This window comes from Salmo salar, chromosome ssa16 (assembly GCF_905237065.1).
Source record: "Salmo salar chromosome ssa16, Ssal_v3.1, whole genome shotgun sequence".
Classification (NCBI taxonomy): Eukaryota; Metazoa; Chordata; class Actinopteri; order Salmoniformes; family Salmonidae; genus Salmo; species Salmo salar.
In genome coordinates this window covers 23332624-23360261 of record NC_059457.1, presented here as the reverse complement: position 1 = coordinate 23360261, position 27638 = coordinate 23332624, and the positions used below count along the sequence as shown (strand labels likewise).

Genomic DNA, 27638 nt, shown 5'->3' with positions numbered 1-27638 from the left:
AGAGATGGATAGAGTGATTGAGAGGAGTGGAGGTGATGGAGCTTGGAGTGAAGACAGAGAGAGGTTTGTTTGGTATTTCTGTGCATTGCCGTTGAGAAACTTGTGGTGGACAAAGCTGGCAGCTGTCACTGAATCAGACAGACAGACAGACAGGGTGAAGGGAATGTCAAGAAACAAAATGTAATTAACTCATAAGATAGTCTGACAACACACACACACACACACACACACACACACACACACACACACACACACAATGAAGAACTCTAGTGGCCTGACAGGGTCTCCAGTTAGCAGATTGTCCTTTAGTGGGGTAGCAGTATGTGTGTGTGTGTATGGGGGGGGGGTTATTATAAATGCACTCAAGCAGTGACAGGGCCCAAGCGAGACCACACACACACACACACTGACAGTGAATTGCTTTGTTTTACAGAGACAAGAGAGGATCGCACTAAGAGACTGTTCAGACACTACACTGTGGGATCCTATGACAACCTCTCCTCATACAGGTAAGACACATACATGCACAGACACAAAAACACACACACACACACACACACACACACACACACACACACACACACACACACACACACACACACACACACACACACACACACACACACACACACACACACACACACACACACACACACACACACACACACACACACACTATGTGATGGGATGCTGCTGTCATCTAGTGGTGAGCCAGTGTCAGTGCATTCTGCTTGCATGAGTCCCACTCTCAACCCAGGCCTCATATAAAACTCAAATTATTGAAATATTCCCTTTGTGTATGCATGTGTGGGTGAGTGTCTCTCTCTCCCTCTCGTCCTTTGTCCCCCTCTCTCTGAAATGTACTGCCTGTGACATCAATCAGTAATAAAGGAGAGTGTGAGTGCTCACTCTCAGGTAAATCAGATGTGCATGCTGGGAGAGAGGACAGCAGAACACTATCTGGTATAGGACTGTGTTCTGATGTAAATTCACTCTAAATGTCAGTCAGCTTGTCGGGAGAGAGGTGCTTGGTATCAGAGTGTTGTTTCCCCTCAGCTTTCCAGAGAGGAGGGGGGAGACAGATGAAAAGAGAGAGACTGTGCCTACAAGAGAGAGAGAGAGAGAGAGAGAGAGAGAGAAGTTTTTCACCAGCTAGTTAAGGATCATGTCACCTCCACCTTACGCGACACCCTGCCTAGACCCACTACAATTTGCATATCGCCCCAACATGACTCACTACGTACAATGGGTACAGACAGAATGTAAAATCTCTTGAATGGAAGTCTTTAGCATGCCACTGTGAATGGTTACTTTGAGGGTTTATGGAACATTATTATACGTCAGACTGTAATTACATTATGGAACATGATTGTGCTACATTGGATGCTAATCTGAATATGAACGTATGGAATATTTTTAAATACCCGAGTAGTACTGTATCTAAACAGGAGTTCATAGAATAGAATAGTGAATGCAACATTAGTGCGATTCAGTTCATGATTGGTTGAACGGAAACAAAGCTATTCTGTAGCTATGGAGGGGAAAAGTTTAGAGCTGGTTGGATATGCAGGATGCAGGCTAAGAGGAGGGGGAGGAGAGAAAGATGTTGAACTGTATTTGTAAACCCCATATATATATATATATATATACACACACATATACACACATACACACACACACACACACACACACACACACACACACACACACACACACACACACACACACACACACACACACACACACACACACACACACACACACACACACACACACACACACAATACAGTACCAGTCAAAAGTATGGACACACCTACTCATTCAAGTGTTTTTATTAATTTTTTACTATGTTCGACATTGTATAATAATAGTGAAGATATCAAAACTATGAAATAACACATATGGAATCATGTAGTAACCAAAAAAGTGTTAAATCAAAGTATATTTTAGATTCTTCAAAGTAGCCTCCCTATACCTTGATGACAGCTTTGCACACTGTATATTAAGCAAGTCCTCTAGTTAAATTGTACCACTGAAACCTCTGCTCCCTGACACAGGAGGGTTTTTCAGGGGTCTCCATGCCCCGTCAGCAGGGGCTCTGTCTACCCAGGGTAAGTGGCTGGGCAGTTGGCGTGGCTAACAGCTAACACACAACTGAACTCCAGGTCTCCCATGCCAGTGTGTCTAGTGTTCAATTCACTAACTGTATGGGCTGTCTGGTGTCAGCAGTGGGATCTGAGGGTCAGTCAACAGAATATTGGTGTTGCTGAGATTGGGACATGATGGTGCTTTTACTGTGTGGTAACAGAGTGCTAGAATGTCGCTGGGAATACATGTTGTTGTTGTGTTTGAACATTGAATTGTGTGGTGTGAATTGACACACACACACACACACACACACACACACACACACACACACACACACACATACACACACACACACACACACACACACACACACACACACACACACACACACACACGTGACAAAACTCATTAGTATGAGAATTTTATACACTATACAAAATAAACACAACATGCAACAATTTTAAAGATTTTACTGCGCCCTCGTCGCCACCCCCTCCTCCCCTATTTCTCGTTGTCCATCTCCATCTTCTCCCATCCTTTTCTCTACCATCCCTGGCTCTCTGCCCTCACCTTCATTCCCTCCTGTCTCTTCTCTCAGTGAGTATGTTGCGGGACTCTTACCTGCTGTCCCTCTCCTCTCTGCTCTCCAGTGATTACATCATAGAGGAGAAGAATGCTATGCTGCAGAAGAAAGAAAACGAAGGATTTGGCTTTGTCCTACGGGGAGCCAAAGGTAGGGAACACATTCAAGAGTTTGGCTTCTTGCCATCTGACAAACATGTCAGAAGGGGCAGTAGTTGATAGAGTTTGGTATAAGGGTTTTGGCATAGATGGTAGTCGGGGCACAGCTGGGGGCTGACCCTGCTGGGATGGGGGAGGGGGTTGTCAACTGTGTCTGTGCTGAGCCTGCTGGCAGGGCAAACCCCAGCCATAAGCCCACCATTGTGAAGGAAGCCTGGAGGGTGCAGTTGATGCATATGCCAGCTCCCAGTCGTAGACCAAAGTTGACCTGGCCCGCCATTGTGCAGCATGTCTAGCGGGTGACTCGCTGTGGCAGTTTAATGTCTTCTCAACTACTGCCTGTTTGTCAGCCAGACATGCAAAGGCATGAAGATGGATGCTGTTTAAATACTTGGATTCAGGTGAGTGAGGCGGGCTTGTGGCTAATAAAGATCGGATGTGATGTGAGCAACTCGGATCGGATGTGCAGGTGAGCAACTTGGCATGGTCACGGTTCAATGTCCATATGTTGAGTTCCTTGCCGAACGTCTGCTTTCCAATGCGGGTGTCTGGGCCCACATATGGAGTACCTGCACCAGGGGCTGTGTTCCAATATGAATGTCTGTGCCCATGTACGAAGTTCTTGCTCCGGCCTCATTGCAATATGAAAGTCTGAACCACTTTATGGAGTTCCTGCTCTAAGGCTGCGTTCCAGTGCAGAAGAACTAGCCCATATATGGAAGTTCCTGTTGTGGATTAGGTATGTCCTCTGAAGCTTAAAGCTCTCCTCCCGAAACTGCATTTTAAAATACACACACACAAACCTTTGTTAATGAATCAGGTGTTTTAGTGCTTGGCCACAAAACAGACAACTTCTTGCTCTATACCTCTACGATCAGCCTGGAGTGACAAACACACTTTTCACAAAACTCAACTTTATACCTTATTACCAAAGCAGGCTGTCCGAATCACTGTCACAGCTGCGTCCAAAGCCCTGCTACTATCTTCTAGGGATGTAACGTTCTCCGATTTCCATCAGTCCCCTGATCAAATGTTTAAGATATGAGTGGATGGGTCCATGGGACCCCGAGCCGATCCAAATGTAGCCGATCCAAATGTCGGTCAGAAACCGATTAAACCGTTAGAATTTTACTTTCTTTTTACCTTCCGAAAATACCTCATCTTCTGAGACAACTAATGCATGCTGAGCAACCCCAGGCAATATCAGTAGCCTAGTCAAACTGCGCAGCTTCGCACACTGACCAAGGAGATGTAGGCCTATTCCTGATCTTGCACATCTGCATCTGCCTTCAGCATTCAAATGCTTGTAAAATGGCTTGCGCAATATTATGCTTTATTAGTTGAGGGACAACCACTGTAATTTGCTAGGTTATTGTTATCAAATGCGCTTCTGAAAATGGTGTTTTACCGGGAAAAAAGTAAGCATACTACCGGAGAAACAACTCTCATCTGGCCATAACCTAGCCGCTAATCAGGGCTTAGCTCTACATTGGATTTTATTTCGATTGTTCAGGTTCACCATCAGCAATAGTTTTGGTACACAGCAAATTCTCCAGTGTTAAATCAACACTGAGAGTGTTACATTTAACACTGGCCCAGTGTCTATACGGCTCCACACACTTTATCAGCGTTACCACCTGTGACTGTATTTGTTAGGGACAGAAACATTCATCCATGTTTGCTTTCATCTATTTTCAGTTCTGTGTCCTTCACCAACTGAATATGTCATCATTAAAATGTAATTCTTCAACACAATATGTATTTCATAAGGCTTATTTTGAGTGCCTCGCTTTACCTAGTGATTCAGGAAACAAAGCTTTCTGAACTCTGAAGCTTTCCAGCCAATTGTGTTGAAAATAGGTTCATTACACTGAGCTTCATTATCTGTTCACAATGCACATTAGTGACATCTGCTGGTCAGCAATAAATAGTAACGTGATTAACAGAGAGGATATTTTTCTCCACTGATTTTATCAAAGCTTCATGGCCAGCAGTAAGTTGTTTGCTTTAATAGACTACAATCAGTTGGATTACCAGGTTTGCATCTTACATCATGCTTCCCTTTTTCACCTTCATGTTTGCTATCAAAAACAGAATATATGCCATTATTTAAGAAATAAGCTTTTACTGTACTATACTGAACAAAAATATAAATGCAACATGCAACAATTTCAAAGATTTTACTGAGTTACAGTTCATATAAGGAAATCAGTTAATTGAACTAAATTAATTAGGCCCGAATCTATGGATTTCACATGACTGGGAATATAGATATGCAACTGTTGGTCACAGATACCTTAAAAAAATATGTAGGGCCGTGGATCAGAAAACCAGTCAGTATCTGCTGTGACCACCATTTTCCTCATGCAGCAAGACACATCTCCTTCGCATAGAGTTGATCAGGCTGTTGATTGTGACTTGTGCAATGTTGTCCCACTCCTCTTCGACGGCTGTGCGAAGTTGTTGGATATTGGCAGGAACTGGAACACGCTGTCGTACACTTCGATCCAGAGCATCCCAAACTTGCTCAATGGGTGACATTTCTGGTGAGTGTACCGACCATAGACAAACTGCAGGCCTTGTGACATGGGGTAGTGCATTATCATGCTGAAACAGTTGATGGCGGAAGATAAATGGCACAACAATGGGCCTCAGGATCTCGTCACAGTATCTCTGTTCATTCAAATTGCCTTCAATAAAATCCAATTGTGTTCATTGTCTGTAACTTATGACTGCACATACCATAACCACACTGTCACCATGGGACACTCTGTTCACAAATTTGACATTAGCAAACCGCACGCCCACACAACGCCATACATGTCGTCTGCGGTTATGAGGCTGGTTGGACGTACTGCCAAATTCCCTAAATCGACATTGACGGCAGCTTATGGTGGAGAAATTAACATTCAATTCTCTGGCAACAGCTCTGGTGGACATTCCTGCAGTCTACATGCCAATTGCATGCTCACTCAAAACTTGAGATATCTGTGGCATTATATTGTGTGAAAAAAATCCACATTTTAGAATGAACATTTCTGGAATCTTTTATTTCAGCTCATGAAACATGGGACCAACACTTTACATGCTGCATTTATAGTTTTGTTCAGTGTAAATAAAACAACTTATTTGAACAACAGTGCAGAAAGTGTGGTTTCACATTTAAAAAATGGTGTGCTTTCAACGGGATTCCTCCTAATACCCTCACATCACTGAACGTTCCATAGTTCCCTCCTCTACCTGCTAAACTATCGGTCAGGTGAAATTACATGTATAAAATCCTAATTATATTTATAAGCGTGGTGTCCAGTATAGGTTGTTGTTTGAAAGCAGCTTAATCAAAGAAAGCACCGGAACCACAGCAAAATCAGTGTGATCTTGCATTTAGCAACACACGGTTTGAAAAAGCAAGTGATCAAACTAAGCTTCCGACGTCACTGATGACGTACTTCTGTTAAAGTGATACGCGCATCAGCACACTGCTTCAAAGTTAGCTGCTGTAAAATGTAACATCACTAGTTTTATCCTGTTCCAGTGGCCTGAAACTCATGGTTTACAGGAAACATCAGGCCGGCATTATACTGGCTTGCATTATATCACATTATACTGACTTGCAAACTGATGTGTAATTCCTATTGGAATCCAGCCAGAGTGGGGATATTCAACATTGTAAAAAGTGTGTCACTAGCAACCTGCATTCAGAATAACTGTTGGGTTGGGTAGACTATGAGACTACATAAAGCATTTAAATCATTTCAGGAACGGGTGCAATAAATAAATCCAAGTAACAAATTGGATTAGTATAGAAAAGTGTATATTACTTATATTTGAGTAGCATAAGATTAATAAATGAATCAATGTTCATGAAAAAAACATATAACATATAACATAATGAAACAAACAATTCTAAAAATCAACCTGCAATAGAGCATTCTGGGAAATGTGATAATGATGGGCATGGTTTGGGTTTAACACTGGTTGTTAACACCAACACCGGGGTTCTGTTACACCAGTGATTACAGAGATAATTTAACACCTGAATCAACACTAGAAATGTTACACTGAAAAATCAACACTGGCCAACTTGCTGTGTAGTTTTAAACATTCAGTGTATATGGTAGGGTAATGTTGATAATTTCACAACGAAAACAGCAATCACTTTCATGTTCAAAACCATTTTTATACGGGGGTGAAATCTAAAGTTGTGCTTAACATTCATTGGCTATGTCATAGCTAATTTTTACAACACTTTTAATCACAAAAAATGACAAGTTAATTAGTGGGTTGTGGTGATTTCAGATCAAAAGTGCAGGGACAAAAAGTACACATTCCTCCGCCTAATCTGATAGTAGGGTGGTAGATGCCCAGTCTCCCTCTGGTGCTTACATACAATATAGGCATACTATACACATTTACAACACACATACACATAGAAGTCAGCTCAGACAGAACCAGCTCAGACATAACCAGCTCAGACAGATCCAGCTCAGACAGAACCAGCTCAGACAGATCCAGCTCAGACAGAACCAGCTCAGACAGAACCAGCTCAGACAGATCCAGCTCAGACAGAACCAGCTGAGACAGAACCAGCTCAGACAGAACCAGCTCAGACAGAAGCAGCTCAGACAGATCCAGCTCAGACAGAACCAGCTCAGACAGATCCAGCTCAGACAGAACCAGCTCAGACAGATCCAGCTCAGACAGATCCAGCTCAGAGGTCCAGCTCTTCAGCTCCTTCACCAGCAGATTTGAATTTAGAATGGAAAATGAATGTGTTTATTCAACAAATGTTAGTGCATCACATCAAACCGAAACGCATGAATTTGTTCCTCTAATCAAACCAAATCACACCAAATCATTTCATTCTAAAGCGTATTGTTCCAGTATCATATCGGAGCCCAAGTATCTATATCGATACGTATTGGATCGTCTTGAAAGGGAAAGATACGTGTCTTCAAATCATAGCCTGTCTGTGAGCCCCTCTGTAGGTGTTCTGAGTGTGGGTTGATGTGAGGCGTTCTATACCCCTATCATTGAGTCACACAGTATGACTAATTCTCTATGAGTCAACGCGACTGTCTTTGGTCAACACCACATTGTCTCTCTCTCGCTTGCTCTCTCTCTCTCTCTCTCTAGCTCTCACTCTCTCTCTCACTCTCTGTGTGTGTGTGTGTGTGTGTGTGTGTGTGTGTGTGTGTGTGTGTGTGTGTGTGTGTGTGTGTGTGTGTGTGTGTGTGTGTGTGTGTGTGTGTGTGTGTGTGTGTGTGTGTGTGTGTGTGTGTGTGTGCGTGTGTGTGTCTAGCCCCTGTGGTGGTGTAATCCTAGGAAGAGCTGTCAGTTGAATACCCCATCTGTTCCTCACACATGGTGTTCAGGGAGACAGAAATGAGTATCTTTCGCTCAATTCTCTCCATCTTTCTTTTTCCTCCTGTCTTTTTTCTCATTCATTGACTCCTTCACTGTTTGTTCTATGCCACTTTTTTCTGTCTCTAATTCTTTTTTTTACCTCCTCCCCTCCCTCTTCTTTCGTCGTCTCTCAGCTTTACTATTAGTCATTATCAGCTACTACTTTACCTGCACACACACACTTTGCACTGCTGCACGTGCCAGCTCCCCATGCTGGTTACTATAGCAACCCCTTGTGGGCACCTTGCCGGAAGTCTGAGTGTGTTTTCTGCTCCTCCGTCTCAAGCAGACATTTCCTCCTCTACGTGTGTATTTATTTGGACAGTGAAGCTAAAATGTTACATTTGGCTCTATACTCCAGCATTTTGGATTTCAAAGTGAAATGCCTTTCTTGCAAGCTCTAAACCTAATAATGCAGTAATCAATCACAAAATAGCAAAAAGAGACTATGGCGTTCCTCCTGACCAACGAACAGTGGACATGTAGAGCCAGGAGATGTTCTCTGTCCGTCTGTCTCTCCCTCCCTAGTTCCTCCCTACATCCTCCTTAGTAATATTTCAATTTGTCTACTCTTATTCTCCTCCTTTTCCCATTTCTATCACTCAACTTCCCCCCTCTACATGTATCCCTCTCTTCCACTCCTCCTCCTCTCCCTCTTCCTCCATGTTCCCGAGTGCCTCAGATAGAACTGAATGGATTACCTTTACTAGTGGGGTCAAGTCGCACACACACACACAGACACACACACACATACTGCAGCTACGTCTGGGAGCTCTCCTGTGTAAGTGGTATAGTTGGAATCAGTCCAGGATTAAATGGAGGGTGTGAAGTGCACAGTAGACTATCCTCAGGCAGACGAACACTCAGCTAACGAGTCAGGAGTGTGCTTGCATGAGTTTCTGTGATTTTTTTTGTGTCCTATGTGCGTGTGTGTGTCTGTGTGTGTGTGTGTGTGTGTGTGTGTGTGTGTGTGTGTGTGTGTGTGTGTGTGTGTGTGTGTGTGTGTGTGTGTGTGTGTGTGTGTGTGTGTGTGTGTGTGTGTATGTAATCTGATTTTCAGTGTGAGAGCAGATAAAGTAATATGGTTGAGTGAAAGGGTCTCTCCCTGTCACACCAACTCACCTCTCACTGTTACTAATACACTATAGAACACACTGTAGAGTCCACCTCACCTCTCACTGTTACTAATACTCTATAGAACACACTGTAGAGTCCACCTCACCTCTCACTGTTACTAATACACTATAGAACACACTGTAGAGTCCACCTCACCTCTCACTGTTACTAATACACTATAGAACAAACTGTAGAGTCCACCTCACCTCTCACTGTTACTAATACACTATAGAACACACTGTAGAGTCCACCTCTCACTGTTACTAATACACTATAGAACACACTGTAGAGTCCATCTCACCTCTCACTGTTACTAATACACTATAGAACACACTGTAGAGTCCATCTCACCTCTCACTGTTACTAATACACTATAGAACACACTGTAGAGTCCATCTCACCTCTCACTGTTAATAATACACTATAGAACACACTGTAGAGTCCATCTCACCTCTCACTGTTACTAATACACTATAGAACACACTGTAGAGTCCATCTCACCTGTCACTGTTACTAATACACTATAGAACACACTGTAGAGTCCACCTCACCTCTCACTGTTACTAATACACTATAGAACACACTGTAGAGTCCACCTCACCTCTCACTGTTACTAATACACTATAGAACACACTGTAGAGTCCACTTCACCTCTCACTGTTACTAATACACTATAGAACACACTGTAGAGTCCATCTCACCTCTCACTGTTACTAATACACTATAGAACACACTGTAGAGTCCGCCTCTCACTGTTACTAATACACTATAGAACACACTGTAGAGTCCACCTCACCTCTCGCTGTTACTAATACACTATAGAACACACTGTAGAGTCCACCTCACCTCTCACTGTTACTAATACACTATAGAACACACTGTAGAGTCCACCTCACCTCTCACTGTTACTAATACACTATAGAACACACTGTAGAGTCCACCTCACCTCTCACTGTTACTAATACACTATAGAACACACTGTAGAGTCCACCTCACCTCTCACTGTTACTAATACACTATAGAACACACTGTAGAGTCCACCTCTCACTGTTACTAATACACTATAGAACACACTGTAGAGTCCACCTCACCTCTCACTGTTACTAATACACTATAGAACACACTGTAGAGTCCACCTCACCTCTCACTGTTACTAATACACTATAGAACACACTGTAGAGTCCACCTCACCTCTCACTGTTACTAATACACTATAGAACACACTGTAGAGTCCACCTCACCTCTCACTGTTACTAATACACTATAGAACACACTGTAGAGTCCACCTCACCTCTCACTGTTACTAATACACTATAGAACACACTGTAGAGTCCACCTCACCTCTCACTGTTACTAATACACTATAGAACACACTGTAGAGTCCACCTCACCTCTCACTGTTACTAATACACTATAGAACACACTGTAGAGTCCACCTCACCTCTCACTGTTACTAATACACTATAGAACACACTGTAGAGTCCACCTCACCTCTCACTGTTACTAATACACTATAGAACACACTGTAGAGTCCATCTCACCTCTCACTGTTACTAATACACTATAGAACACACTGTAGAGTCCACCTCACCTCTCACTGTTACTAATACACTATAGAACACACTGTAGAGTCCACCTCACCTCTCACTGTTACTAATACACTATAGAACACACTGTAGAGTCCACCTCACCTCTCACTGTTACTAATACACTATAGAACACACTGTAGAGTCCACCTCACCTCTCACTGTTACTAATACACTATAGAACACACTGTAGAGTCCACCTCACCTCTCACTGTTACTAATACACTATAGAACACACTGTAGAGTCCACCTCTCACTGTTACTAATACACTATAGAACACACTGTAGAGTCCATCTCACCTCTCACTGTTACTAATACACTATAGAACACACTGTAGAGTCCACCTCACCTCTCACTGTTACTAATACACTATAGAACACACTGTAGAGTCCATCTCACCTGTCACTGTTACTAATACACTATAGAACACACTGTAGAGTCCATCTCACCTCTCACTGTTACTAATACACTATAGAACACACTGTAGAGTCCACCTCACCTCTCACTGTTACTAATACACTATAGAACACACTGTAGAGTCCACCTCACCTCTCACTGTTACTAATACACTATAGAACACACTGTAGAGTCCATCTCACCTCTCACTGTTACTAATACACTATAGAACACACTGTAGAGTCCACCTCACCTCTCACTGTTACTAATACACTATAGAACACACTGTAGAGTCCACCTCACCTCTCACTGTTACTAATACACTATAGAACACACTGTAGAGTCCATCTCACCTCTCACTGTTACTAATACACTATAGAACACACTGTAGAGTCCATCTCACCTCTCACTGTTACTAATACACTATAGAACACACTGTAGAGTCCGCCTCTCACTGTTACTAATACACTATAGAACACACTGTAGAGTCCACCTCACCTCTCACTGTTACTAATACACTATAGAACACACTGTAGAGTCCACCTCACCTCTCACTGTTACTAATACACTATAGAACACACTGTAGAGTCCACCTCACCTCTCACTGTTACTAATACACTATAGAACACACTGTAGAGTCCATCTCACCTCTCACTGTTACTAATACACTATAGAACACACTGTAGAGTCCATCTCACCTCTCACTGTTACTAATACACTATAGAACACACTGTAGAGTCCACCTCACCTCTCACTGTTACTAATACACTATAGAACACACTGTAGAGTCCACCTCACCTCTCACTGTTACTAATACACTATAGAACACACTGTAGAGTCCACCTCACCTCTCACTGTTACTAATACACTATAGAACACACTGTAGAGTCCACCTCACCTCTCGCTGTTACTAATACACTATAGAACACACTGTAGAGTCCACCTCACCTCTCACTGTTACTAATACACTATAGAACACACTGTAGAGTCCATCTCACCTCTCACTGTTACTAATACACTATAGAACACACTGTAGAGTCCATCTCACCTCTCACTGTTACTAATACACTATAGAACACACTGTAGAGTCCATCTCACCTCTCACTGTTACTAATACACTATAGAACACACTGTAGAGTCCACCTCACCTCTCACTGTTACTAATACACTATAGAACACACTGTAGAGTCCACCTCACCTCTCACTGTTACTAATACACTATAGAACACACTGTAGAGTCCACCTCACCTCTCACTGTTACTAATACACTATAGAACACACTGTAGAGTCCATCTCACCTCTCACTGTTACTAATACACTATAGAACACACTGTAGAGTCCATCTCACCTCTCACTGTTACTAATACACTATAGAACACACTGTAGAGTCCATCTCACCTCTCACTGTTACTAATACACTATAGAACACACTGTAGAGTCCACCTCACCTCTCACTGTTACTAATACACTATAGAACACACTGTAGAGTCCATCTCACCTCTCACTGTTAATAATACACTATAGAACACACTGTAGAGTCCACCTCACCTCTCACTGTTACTAATACACTATAGAACACACTGTAGAGTCCACCTCACCTCTCACTGTTACTAATACACTATAGAACACACTGTAGAGTCCACCTCTCACTGTTACTAATACACTATAGAACACACTGTAGAGTCCATCTCACCTCTCACTGTTAATAATACACTATAGAACACACTGTAGAGTCCATCTCACCTCTCACTGTTACTAATACACTATAGAACACACTGTAGAGTCCATCTCACCTGTCACTGTTACTAATACACTATAGAACACACTGTAGAGTCCACCTCACCTCTCACTGTTACTAATACACTATAGAACACACTGTAGAGTCCACCTCACCTCTCACTGTTACTAATACACTATAGAACACACTGTAGAGTCCACTTCACCTCTCACTGTTACTAATACACTATAGAACACACTGTAGAGTCCATCTCACCTCTCACTGTTACTAATACACTATAGAACACACTGTAGAGTCCATCTCACCTCTCACTGTTACTAATACACTATAGAACACACTGTAGAGTCCACCTCACCTCTCACTGTTACTAATACACTATAGAACACACTGTAGAGTCCATCTCACCTCTCACTGTTACTAATACACTATAGAACACACTGTAGAGTCCACCTCACCTCTCACTGTTACTAATACACTATAGAACACACTGTAGAGTCCGCCTCTCACTGTTACTAATACACTATAGAACACACTGTAGAGTCCACCTCACCTCTCACTGTTACTAATACACTATAGAACACACTGTAGAGTCCATCTCACCTCTCACTGTTACTAATACACTATAGAACACACTGTAGAGTCCATCTCACCTCTCACTGTTACTAATACACTATAGAACACACTGTAGAGTCCATCTCACCTCTCACTGTTACTAATACACTATAGAACACACTGTAGAGTCCATCTCACCTCTCACTGTTACTAATACACTATAGAACACACTGTAGAGTCCACCTCACCTCTCACTGTTACTAATACACTATAGAACACACTGTAGAGTCCACCTCACCTCTCACTGTTACTAATACACTATAGAACACACTGAAGAGTCCACCTCACCTCTCACTGTTACTAATACACTATAGAACACACTGTAGAGTCCACCTCACCTCTCGCTGTTACTAATACACTATAGAACACACTGTAGAGTCCATCTCACCTCTCACTGTTACTAATACACTATAGAACACACTGTAGAGTCCATCTCACCTCTCACTGTTACTAATACACTATAGAACACACTGTAGAGTCCATCTCACCTCTCACTGTTACTAATACACTATAGAACACACTGTAGAGTCCACCTCACCTCTCACTGTTACTAATACACTATAGAACACACTGTAGAGTCCACCTCACCTCTCACTGTTACTAATACACTATAGAACACACTGTAGAGTCCATCTCACCTCTCACTGTTACTAATACACTATAGAACACACTGTAGAGTCCATCTCACCTCTCACTGTTACTAATACACTATAGAACACACTGTAGAGTCCACCTCACCTCTCACTGTTACTAATACACTATAGAACACACTGTAGAGTCCATCTCACCTCTCACTGTTACTAATACACTATAGAACACACTGTAGAGTCCATCTCACCTCTCATTGTTACTAATACACTATAGAACACACTGTAGAGTCCATCTCACCTCTCACTGTTACTAATACACTATAGAACACACTGTAGAGTCCATCTCACCTCTCACTGTTACTAATACACTATAGAACACACTGTAGAGTCCATCTCACCTCTCACTGTTACTAATACACTATAGAACACACTGTAGAGTCCACCTCACCTCTCACTGTTACTAATACACTATAGAACACACTGTAGAGTCCACCTCACCTCTCACTGTTACTAATACACTATAGAACACACTGTAGAGTCCATCTCACCTCTCACTGTTACTAATACACTATAGAACACACTGTAGAGTCCACCTCACCTCTCACTGTTACTAATACACTATAGAACACACTGTAGAGTCCACCTCACCTCTCACTGTTACTAATACACTATAGAACACACTGTAGAGTCCACCTCACCTCTCGCTGTTACTAATACACTATAGAACACACTGTAGAGTCCATCTCACCTCTCACTGTTACTAATACACTATAGAACACACTGTAGAGTCCATCTCACCTCTCACTGTTACTAATACAACTATAGAACACACTGTAGAGTCCACCTCACCTCTCACTGTTACTAATACACTATAGAACACACTGTAGAGTCCACCTCACCTCTCACTGTTACTAATACACTATAGAACACACTGTAGAGTCCACCTCACCTCTCACTGTTACTAATACACTATAGAACACACTGTAGAGTCCATCTCACCTCTCACTGTTACTAATACACTATAGAACACACTGTAGAGTCCATCTCACCTCTCGCTGTTACTAATACACTATAGAACACACTGTAGAGTCCATCTCACCTCTCACTGTTACTAATACACTATAGAACACACTGTAGAGTCCACCTCACCTCTCACTGTTACTAATACACTATAGAACACACTGTAGAGTCCATCTCACCTCTCACTGTTACTAATACACTATAGAACACACTGTAGAGTCCACCTCACCTCTCACTGTTACTAATACACTATAGAACACACTGTAGAGTCCATCTCACCTCTCACTGTTACTAATACACTATAGAACACACTGTAGAGTCCACCTCACCTCTCACTGTTACTAATACACTATAGAACACACTGTAGAGTCCACCTCACCTCTCACTGTTACTAATACACTATAGAACACACTGTAGAGTCCATCTCACCTCTCACTGTTACTAATACACTATAGAACACACTGTAGAGTCCACCTCACCTCTCACTGTTACTAATACACTATAGAACACACTGTAGAGTCCATCTCACCTCTCATTGTTACTAATACACTATAGAACACACTGTAGAGTCCACCTCACCTCTCACTGTTACTAATACACTATAGAACACACTGTAGAGTCCACCTCACCTCTCACTGTTACTAATACACTATAGAACACACTGTAGAGTCCACCTCACCTCTCACTGTTACTAATACACTATAGAACACACTGTAGAGTCCACCTCACCTCTCACTGTTACTAATACACTATAGAACACACTGTAGAGTCCATCTCACCTCTCACTGTTACTAATACACTATAGAACACACTGTAGAGTCCATCTCACCTCTCACTGTTACTAATACACTATAGAACACACTGTAGAGTCCACCTCACCTCTCACTGTTACTAATACACTATAGAACACACTGTAGAGTCCATCTCACCTCTCACTGTTACTAATACACTATAGAACACACTGTAGAGTCCATCTCACCTCTCACTGTTACTAATACACTATAGAACACACTGTAGAGTCCATCTCACCTCTCACTGTTACTAATACACTATAGAACACACTGTAGAGTCCACCTCACCTCTCACTGTTACTAATACACTATAGAACACACTGTAGAGTCCACCTCACCTCTCACTGTTACTAATACACTATAGAACACACTGTAGAGTCCACCTCACCTCTCACTGTTACTAATACACTATAGAACACACTGTAGAGTCCACCTCACCTCTCACTGTTACTAATACACTATAGAACACACTGTAGAGTCCACCTCACCTCTCACTGTTACTAATACACTATAGAACACACTGTAGAGTCCACCTCACCTCTCACTGTTACTAATACACTATAGAACACACTGTAGAGTCCACCTCACCTCTCACTGTTACTAATACACTATAGAACACACTGTAGAGTCCACCTCACCTCTCACTGTTACTAATACACTATAGAACACACTGTAGAGTCCACCTCACCTCTCACTGTTACTAATACACTATAGAACACACTGTAGAGTCCACCTCACCTCTCACTGTTACTAATACACTATAGAACACACTGTAGAGTCCACCTCACCTCTCACTGTTACTAATACACTATAGAACACACTGTAGAGTCCACCTCACCTCTCACTGTTACTAATACACTATAGAACACACTGTAGAGTCCATCTCACCTCTCACTGTTACTAATACACTATAGAACACACTGTAGAGTCCACCTCACCTCTCACTGTTACTAATACACTATAGAACACACTGTAGAGTCCACCTCACCTCTCACTGTTACTAATACACTATAGAACACACTGTAGAGTCCACCTCACCTCTCACTGTTACTAATACACTATAGAACACACTGTAGAGTCCACCTCACCTCTCACTGTTACTAATACACTATAGAACACACTGTAGAGTCCACCTCACCTCTCACTGTTACTAATACACTATAGAACACACTGTAGAGTCCACCTCACCTCTCACTGTTACTAATACACTATAGAACACACTGTAGAGTCCACCTCACCTCTCACTGTTACTAATACACTATAGAACACACTGTAGAGTCCACCTCACCTCTCACTGTTACTAATACACTATAGAACACACTGTAGAGTCCACCTCACCTCTCACTGTTACTAATACACTATAGAACACACTGTAGAGTCCATCTCACCTCTCACTGTTACTAATACACTATAGAACACACTGTAGAGTCCATCTCACCTCTCACTGTTACTAATACACTATAGAACACACTGTAGAGTCCACCTCACCTCTCACTGTTACTAATACACTATAGAACACACTGTAGAGTCCACCTCACCTCTCACTGTTACTAATACACTATAGAACACACTGTAGAGTCCACCTCACCTCTCACTGTTACTAATACACTATAGAACACACTGTAGAGTCCACCTCACCTCTCACTGTTACTAATACACTATAGAACACACTGTAGAGTCCACCTCACCTCTCACTGTTACTAATACACTATAGAACACACTGTAGAGTCCACCTCACCTCTCACTGTTACTAATACACTATAGAACACACTGTAGAGTCCACCTCACCTCTCACTGTTACTAATACACTATAGAACACACTGTAGAGTCCACCTCACCTCTCACTGTTACTAATACACTATAGAACACACTGTAGAGTCCACCTCACCTCTCACTGTTACTAATACACTATAGAACACACTGTAGAGTCCATCTCACCTCTCACTGTTACTAATACACTATAGAACACACTGTAGAGTCCACCTCACCTCTCACTGTTACTAATACACTATAGAACACACTGTAGAGTCCACCTCACCTCTCACTGTTACTAATACACTATAGAACACACTGTAGAGTCCACCTCACCTCTCACTGTTACTAATACACTATAGAACACACTGTAGAGTCCACCTCACCTCTCACTGTTACTAATACACTATAGAACACACTGTAGAGTCCACCTCACCTCTCACTGTTACTAATACACTATAGAACACACTGTAGAGTCCACCTCACCTCTCACTGTTACTAATACACTATAGAACACACTGTAGAGTCCACCTCACCTCTCACTGTTACTAATACACTATAGAACACACTGTAGAGTCCATCTCACCTCTCACTGTTACTAATACACTATAGAACACACTGTAGAGTCCATCTCACCTCTCACTGTTACTAATACACTATAGAACACACTGTAGAGTCCATCTCACCTCTCACTGTTACTAATACACTATAGAACACACTGTAGAGTCCACCTCACCTCTCACTGTTACTAATACACTATAGAACACACTGTAGAGTCCATCTCACCTCTCACTGTTACTAATACACTATAGAACACACTGTAGAGTCCACCTCACCTCTCACTGTTACTAATACACTATAGAACACACTGTAGAGTCCACCTCACCTCTCACTGTTACTAATACACTATAGAACACACTGTAGAGTCCACCTCACCTCTCACTGTTACTAATACACTATAGAACACACTGTAGAGTCCACCTCACCTCTCACTGTTACTAATACACTATAGAACACACTGTAGAGTCCACCTCACCTCTCACTGTTACTAATACACTATAGAACACACTGTAGAGTCCACCTCACCTCTCACTGTTACTAATACACTATAGAACACACTGTAGAGTCCACCTCACCTCTCACTGTTACTAATACACTATAGAACACACTGTAGAGTCCACCTCACCTCTCACTGTTACTAATACACTATAGAACACACTGTAGAGTCCACCTCACCTCTCACTGTTACTAATACACTATAGAACACACTGTAGAGTCCACCTCACCTCTCACTGTTACTAATACACTATAGAACACACTGTAGAGTCCACCTCACCTCTCACTGTTACTAATACACTATAGAACACACTGTAGAGTCCACCTCACCTCTCACTGTTACTAATACACTATAGAACACACTGTAGAGTCCACCTCACCTCTCACTGTTACTAATACACTATAGAACACACTGTAGAGTCCACCTCACCTCTCACTGTTACTAATACACTATAGAACACACTGTAGAGTCCATCTCACCTCTCACTGTTACTAATACACTATAGAACACACTGTAGAGTCCACCTCACCTCTCACTGTTACTAATACACTATAGAACACACTGTAGAGTCCACCTCACCTCTCACTGTTACTAATACACTATAGAACACACTGTAGAGTCCATCTCACCTCTCACTGTTACTAATACACTATAGAACACACTGTAGAGTCCACCTCACCTCTCACTGTTACTAATACACTATAGAACACACTGTAGAGTCCACCTCACCTCTCACTGTTACTAATACACTATAGAACACACTGTAGAGTCCATCTCACCTCTCACTGTTACTAATACACTATAGAACACACTGTAGAGTCCACCTCACCTCTCACTGTTACTAATACACTATAGAACACACTGTAGAGTCCATCTCACCTCTCACTGTTACTAATACACTATAGAACACACTGTAGAGTCCATCTCACCTCTCACTGTTACTAATACACTATAGAACACACTGTAGAGTCCACCTCACCTCTCACTGTTACTAATACACTATAGAACACACTGTAGAGTCCATCTCACCTCTCACTGTTACTAATACACTATAGAACACACTGTAGAGTCCATCTCACCTCTCACTGTTACTAATACACTATAGAACACACTGTAGAGTCCACCTCACCTCTCACTGTTACTAATACACTATAGAACACACTGTAGAGTCCACCTCACCTCTCACTGTTACTAATACACTATAGAACACACTGTAGAGTCCACCTCACCTCTCACTGTTACTAATACACTATAGAACACACTGTAGAGTCCACCTCACCTCTCACTGTTACTAATACACTATAGAACACACTGTAGAGTCCACCTCACCTCTCACTGTTACTAATACACTATAGAACACACTGTAGAGTCCACCTCACCTCTCACTGTTACTAATACACTATAGAACACACTGTAGAGTCCACCTCACCTCTCACTGTTACTAATACACTATAGAACACACTGTAGAGTCCACCTCACCTCTCACTGTTACTAATACACTATAGAACACACTGTAGAGTCCACCTCACCTCTCACTGTTACTAATACACTATAGAACACACTGTAGAGTCCATCTCACCTCTCACTGTTACTAATACACTATAGAACACACTGTAGAGTCCATCTCACCTCTCACTGTTACTAATACACTATAGAACACACTGTAGAGTCCACCTCACCTCTCACTGTTACTAATACACTATAGAACACACTGTAGAGTCCATCTCACCTCTCACTGTTACTAATACACTATAGAACACACTGTAGAGTCCACCTCACCTCTCACTGTTACTAATACACTATAGAACACACTGTAGAGTCCACCTCACCTCTCACTGTTACTAATACACTATAGAACACACTGTAGAGTCCACCTCACCTCTCACTGTTACTAATACACTATAGAACACACTGTAGAGTCCACCTCACCTCTCACTGTTACTAATACACTATAGAACACACTGTAGAGTCCACCTCACCTCTCACTGTTACTAATACACTATAGAACACACTGTAGAGTCCATCTCACCTCTCACTGTTACTAATACACTATAGAACACACTGTAGAGTCCATCTCACCTCTCACTGTTACTAATACACTATAGAACACACTGTAGAGTCCATCTCACCTCTCACTGTTACTAATACACTATAGAACACACTGTAGAGTCCATCTCACCTCTCACTGTTACTAATACACTATAGAACACACTGTAGAGTCCACCTCACCTCTCACTGTTACTAATACACTATAGAACACACTGTAGAGTCCACCTCACCTCTCACTGTTACTAATACACTATAGAACACACTGTAGAGTCCATCTCACCTCTCACTGTTACTAATACACTATAGAACACACTGTAGAGTCCACCTCACCTCTCACTGTTACTAATACACTATAGAACACACTGTAGAGTCCACCTCACCTCTCACTGTTACTAATACACTATAGAACACACTGTAGAGTCCACCTCACCTCTCACTGTTACTAATACACTATAGAACACACTGTAGAGTCCACCTCACCTCTCACTGTTACTAATACACTATAGAACACACTGTAGAGTCCATCTCACCTCTCACTGTTACTAATACACTATAGAACACACTGTAGAGTCCACCTCACCTCTCACTGTTACTAATACACTATAGAACACACTGTAGAGTCCACCTCACCTCTCACTGTTACTAATACACTATAGAACACACTGTAGAGTCCACCTCACCTCTCACTGTTACTAATACACTATAGAACACACTGTAGAGTCCATCTCACCTCTCACTGTTACTAATACACTATAGAACACACTGTAGAGTCCACCTCACCTCTCACTGTTACTAATACACTATAGAACACACTGTAGAGTCCATCTCACCTCTCACTGTTACTAATACACTATAGAACACACTGTAGAGTCCACCTCACCTCTCACTGTTACTAATACACTATAGAACACACTGTAGAGTCCACCTCACCTCTCACTGTTACTAATACACTATAGAACACACTGTAGAGTCCATCTCACCTCTCACTGTTACTAATACACTATAGAACACACTGTAGAGTCCATCTCACCTCTCACTGTTACTAATACACTATAGAACACACTGTAGAGTCCACCTCACCTCTCACTGTTACTAATACACTATAGAACACACTGTAGAGTCCACCTCACCTCTCACTGTTACTAATACACTATAGAACACACTGTAGAGTCCACCTCACCTCTCACTGTTACTAATACACTATAGAACACACTGTAGAGTCCACCTCACCTCTCACTGTTACTAATACACTATAGAACACACTGTAGAGTCCATCTCACCTCTCACTGTTACTAATACACTATAGAACACACTGTAGAGTCCACCTCACCTCTCACTGTTACTAATACACTATAGAACACACTGTAGAGTCCACCTCACCTCTCACTGTTACTAATACACTATAGAACACACTGTAGAGTCCACCTCACCTCTCACTGTTACTAATACACTATAGAACACACTGTAGAGTCCACCTCACCTCTCACTGTTACTAATACACTATAGAACACACTGTAGAGTCCACCTCACCTCTCACTGTTACTAATACACTATAGAACACACTGTAGAGTCCACCTCACCTCTCACTGTTACTAATACACTATAGAACACACTGTAGAGTCCACCTCACCTCTCACTGTTACTAATACACTATAGAACACACTGTAGAGTCCACCTCACCTCTCACTGTTACTAATACACTATAGAACACACTGTAGAGTCCATCTCACCTCTCACTGTTACTAATACACTATAGAACACACTGTAGAGTCCACCTCACCTCTCACTGTTACTAATACACTATAGAACACACTGTAGAGTCCACCTCACCTCTCACTGTTACTAATACACTATAGAACACACTGTAGAGTCCACCTCACCTCTCACTGTTACTAATACACTATAGAACACACTGTAGAGTCCACCTCACCTCTCACTGTTACTAATACACTATAGAACACACTGTAGAGTCCACCTCACCTCTCACTGTTACTAATACACTATAGAACACACTGTAGAGTCCATCTCACCTCTCACTGTTACTAATACACTATAGAACACACTGTAGAGTCCATCTCACCTCTCACTGTTACTAATACACTATAGAACACACTGTAGAGTCCATCTCACCTCTCACTGTTACTAATACACTATAGAACACACTGTAGAGTCCATCTCACCTCTCACTGTTACTAATACACTATAGAACACACTGTAGAGTCCACCTCACCTCTCACTGTTACTAATACACTATAGAACACACTGTAGAGTCCACCTCACCTCTCACTGTTACTAATACACTATAGAACACACTGTAGAGTCCACCTCACCTCTCACTGTTACTAATACACTATAGAACACACTGTAGAGTCCATCTCACCTCTCACTGTTACTAATACACTATAGAACACACTGTAGAGTCCACCTCACCTCTCACTGTTACTAATACACTATAGAACACACTGTAGAGTCCATCTCACCTCTCACTGTTACTAATACACTATAGAACACACTGTAGAGTCCACCTCACCTCTCACTGTTACTAATACACTATAGAACACACTGTAGAGTCCACCTCACCTCTCACTGTTACTAATACACTATAGAACACACTGTAGAGTCCACCTCACCTCTCACTGTTACTAATACACTATAGAACACACTGTAGAGTCCACCTCACCTCTCACTGTTACTAATACACTATAGAACACACTGTAGAGTCCACCTCACCTCTCACTGTTACTAATACACTATAGAACACACTGTAGAGTCCATCTCACCTCTCACTGTTACTAATACACTATAGAACACACTGTAGAGTCCATCTCACCTCTCACTGTTACTAATACACTATAGAACACACTGTAGAGTCCACCTCACCTCTCACTGTTACTAATACACTATAGAACACACTGTAGAGTCCATCTCACCTCTCACTGTTACTAATACACTATAGAACACACTGTAGAGTCCACCTCACCTCTCACTGTTACTAATACACTATAGAACACACTGTAGAGTCCACCTCACCTCTCACTGTTACTAATACACTATAGAACACACTGTAGAGTCCATCTCACCTCTCACTGTTACTAATACACTATAGAACACACTGTAGAGTCCACCTCACCTCTCACTGTTACTAATACACTATAGAACACACTGTAGAGTCCATCTCACCTCTCACTGTTACTAATACACTATAGAACACACTGTAGAGTCCACCTCACCTCTCACTGTTACTAATACACTATAGAACACACTGTAGAGTCCACCTCACCTCTCACTGTTACTAATACACTATAGAACACACTGTAGAGTCCACCTCACCTCTCGCTGTTACTAATACACTATAGAACACACTGTAGAGTCCACCTCACCTCTCACTGTTACTAATACACTATAGAACACACTGTAGAGTCCACCTCACCTCTCACTGTTACTAATACACTATAGAACACACTGTAGAGTCCACCTCACCTCTCACTGTTACTAATACACTATAGAACACACTGTAGAGTCCACCTCACCTCTCACTGTTACTAATACACTATAGAACACACTGTAGAGTCCATCTCAACTCTCACTGTTACTAATACACTATAGAACACACTGTAGAGTCCACCTCACCTCTCACTGTTACTAATACACTATAGAACACACTGTAGAGTCCATCTCACCTCTCACTGTTACTAATACACTATAGAACACACTGTAGAGTCCACCTCACCTCTCACTGTTACTAATACACTATAGAACACACTGTAGAGTCCATCTCACCTCTCACTGTTACTAATACACTATAGAACACACTGTAGAGTCCACCTCACCTCTCACTGTTACTAATACACTATAGAACACACTGTAGAGTCCACCTCACCTCTCACTGTTACTAATACACTATAGAACACACTGTAGAGTCCACCTCACCTCTCACTGTTACTAATACACTATAGAACACACTGTAGAGTCCATCTCACCTCTCACTGTTACTAATACACTATAGAACACACTGTAGAGTCCACCTAACCTCTCACTGTTACTAATACACTATAGAACACACTGTAGAGTCCACCTCACCTCTCACTGTTACTAATACACTATAGAACACACTGTAGAGTCCACCTCACCTCTCACTGTTACTAATACACTATAGAACACACTGTAGAGTCCACCTCACCTCTCACTGTTACTAATACACTATAGAACACACTGTAGAGTCCACCTCACCTCTCACTGTTACTAATACACTATAGAACACACTGTAGAGTCCACCTCACCTCTCACTGTTACTAATACACTATAGAACACACTGTAGAGTCCACCTCACCTCTCACTGTTACTAATACACTATAGAACACACTGTAGAGTCCACCTCACCTCTCACTGTTACTAATACACTATAGAACACACTGTAGAGTCCACCTCACCTCTCGCTGTTACTAATACACTATAGAACACACTGTAGAGTCCACCTCACCTCTCACTGTTACTAATACACTATAGAACACACTGTAGAGTCCACCTCACCTCTCGCTGTTACTAATACACTATAGAACACACTGTAGAGTCCACCTCACCTCTCACTGTTACTAATACACTATAGAACACACTGTAGAGTCCACCTCACCTCTCACTGTTACTAATACACTATAGAACACACTGTAGAGTCCACCTCACCTCTCACTGTTACTAATACACTATAGAACACACTGTAGAGTCCACCTCACCTCTCACTGTTACTAATACACTATAGAACACACTGTAGAGTCCACCTCACCTCTCACTGTTACTAATACACTATAGAACACACTGTAGAGTCCACCTCACCTCTCACTGTTACTAATACACTATAGAACACACTGTAGAGTCCACCTCACCTCTCACTGTTACTAATACACTATAGAACACACTGTAGAGTCCATCTCACCTGTCACTGTTACTAATACACTATAGAACACACTGTAGAGTCCATCTCACCTCTCACTGTTACTAATACACTATAGAACACACTGTAGAGTCCATCTCACCTCTCACTGTTACTAATACACTATAGAACACACTGTAGAGTCCACCTCACCTCTCACTGTTACTAATACACTATAGAACACACTGTAGAGTCCACCTCACCTCTCACTGTTACTAATACACTATAGAACACACTGTAGAGTCCACCTCACCTCTCACTGTTACTAATACACTATAGAACACACTGTAGAGTCCACCTCACCTCTCACTGTTACTAATACACTATAGAACACACTGTAGAGTCCACCTCACCTCTCACTGTTACTAATACACTATAGAACACACTGTAGAGTCCACCTCACCTCTCACTGTTACTAATACACTATAGAACACACTGTAGAGTCCACCTCACCTCTCACTGTTACTAATACACTATAGAACACACTGTAGAGTCCACCTCACCTCTCACTGTTACTAATACACTATAGAACACACTGTAGAGTCCATCTCACCTCTCACTGTTACTAATACACTATAGAACACACTGTAGAGTCCATCTCACCTCTCACTGTTACTAATACACTATAGAACACACTGTAGAGTCCATCTCACCTCTCACTGTTACTAATACACTATAGAACACACTGTAGAGTCCACCTCACCTCTCACTGTTACTAATACACTATAGAACACACTGTAGAGTCCACCTCACCTCTCACTGTTACTAATACACTATAGAACACACTGTAGAGTCCATCTCACCTCTCACTGTTACTAATACACTATAGAACACACTGTAGAGTCCACCTCACCTCTCACTGTTACTAATACACTATAGAACACACTGTAGAGTCCATCTCACCTCTCACTGTTACTAATACACTATAGAACACACTGTAGAGTCCATCTCACCTCTCACTGTTACTAATACACTATAGAACACACTGTAGAGTCCACCTCACCTCTCACTGTTACTAATACACTATAGAACACACTGTAGAGTCCATCTCACCTCTCACTGTTACTAATACACTATAGAACACACTGTAGAGTCCACCTCACCTCTCACTGTTACTAATACACTATAGAACACACTGTAGAGTCCATCTCACCTCTCACTGTTACTAATACACTATAGAACACACTGTAGAGTCCATCTCACCTCTCACTGTTACTAATACACTATAGAACACACTGTAGAGTCCATCTCACCTCTCACTGTTACTAATACACTATAGAACACACTGTAGAGTCCATCTCACCTCTCACTGTTACTAATACACTATAGAACACACTGTAGAGTCCACCTCACCTCTCACTGTTACTAATACACTATAGAACACACTGTAGAGTCCATCTCACCTCTCACTGTTACTAATACACTATAGAACACACTGTAGAGTCCACCTCACCTCTCACTGTTACTAATACACTATAGAACACACTGTAGAGTCCACCTCACCTCTCACTGTTACTAATACACTATAGAACACACTGTAGAGTCCACCTCACCTCTCACTGTTACTAATACACTATAGAACACACTGTAGAGTCCACCTCACCTCTCACTGTTACTAATACACTATAGAACACACTGTAGAGTCCACCTCACCTCTCACTGTTACTAATACACTATAGAACACACTGTAGAGTCCACCTCACCTCTCACTGTTACTAATACACTATAGAACACACTGTAGAGTCCATCTCACCTCTCACTGTTACTA

General features: G+C 42.0%; 2 protein-coding genes across 2 annotated transcripts in view; both read left to right on the top strand.

Annotated features, from left to right (window-relative positions):
* Positions 1 to 2889, top strand: part of LOC106573509 (SH3 and multiple ankyrin repeat domains protein 3) — a 238792-nt gene extending 235903 nt beyond the window's left edge. Inside the window, 2 exon segments of the mRNA XM_045697184.1 lie at positions 434 to 509; positions 2739 to 2889. Coding sequence (XP_045553140.1) covers positions 434 to 509; positions 2739 to 2889 — 227 coding nt within the window.
* A 29-nt stretch (positions 2890 to 2918) lies between these two features.
* The window catches only part of LOC106573403 (SH3 and multiple ankyrin repeat domains protein 3-like), a 70108-nt gene continuing 45388 nt past the window's right edge, over positions 2919 to 27638 (top strand). The window contains exon 1 of the mRNA XM_014148415.2: positions 2919 to 3081. Within this exon, the coding sequence (XP_014003890.2) occupies positions 2919 to 3081 (163 nt within the window). The remainder of the gene's footprint in view (positions 3082 to 27638) is intronic.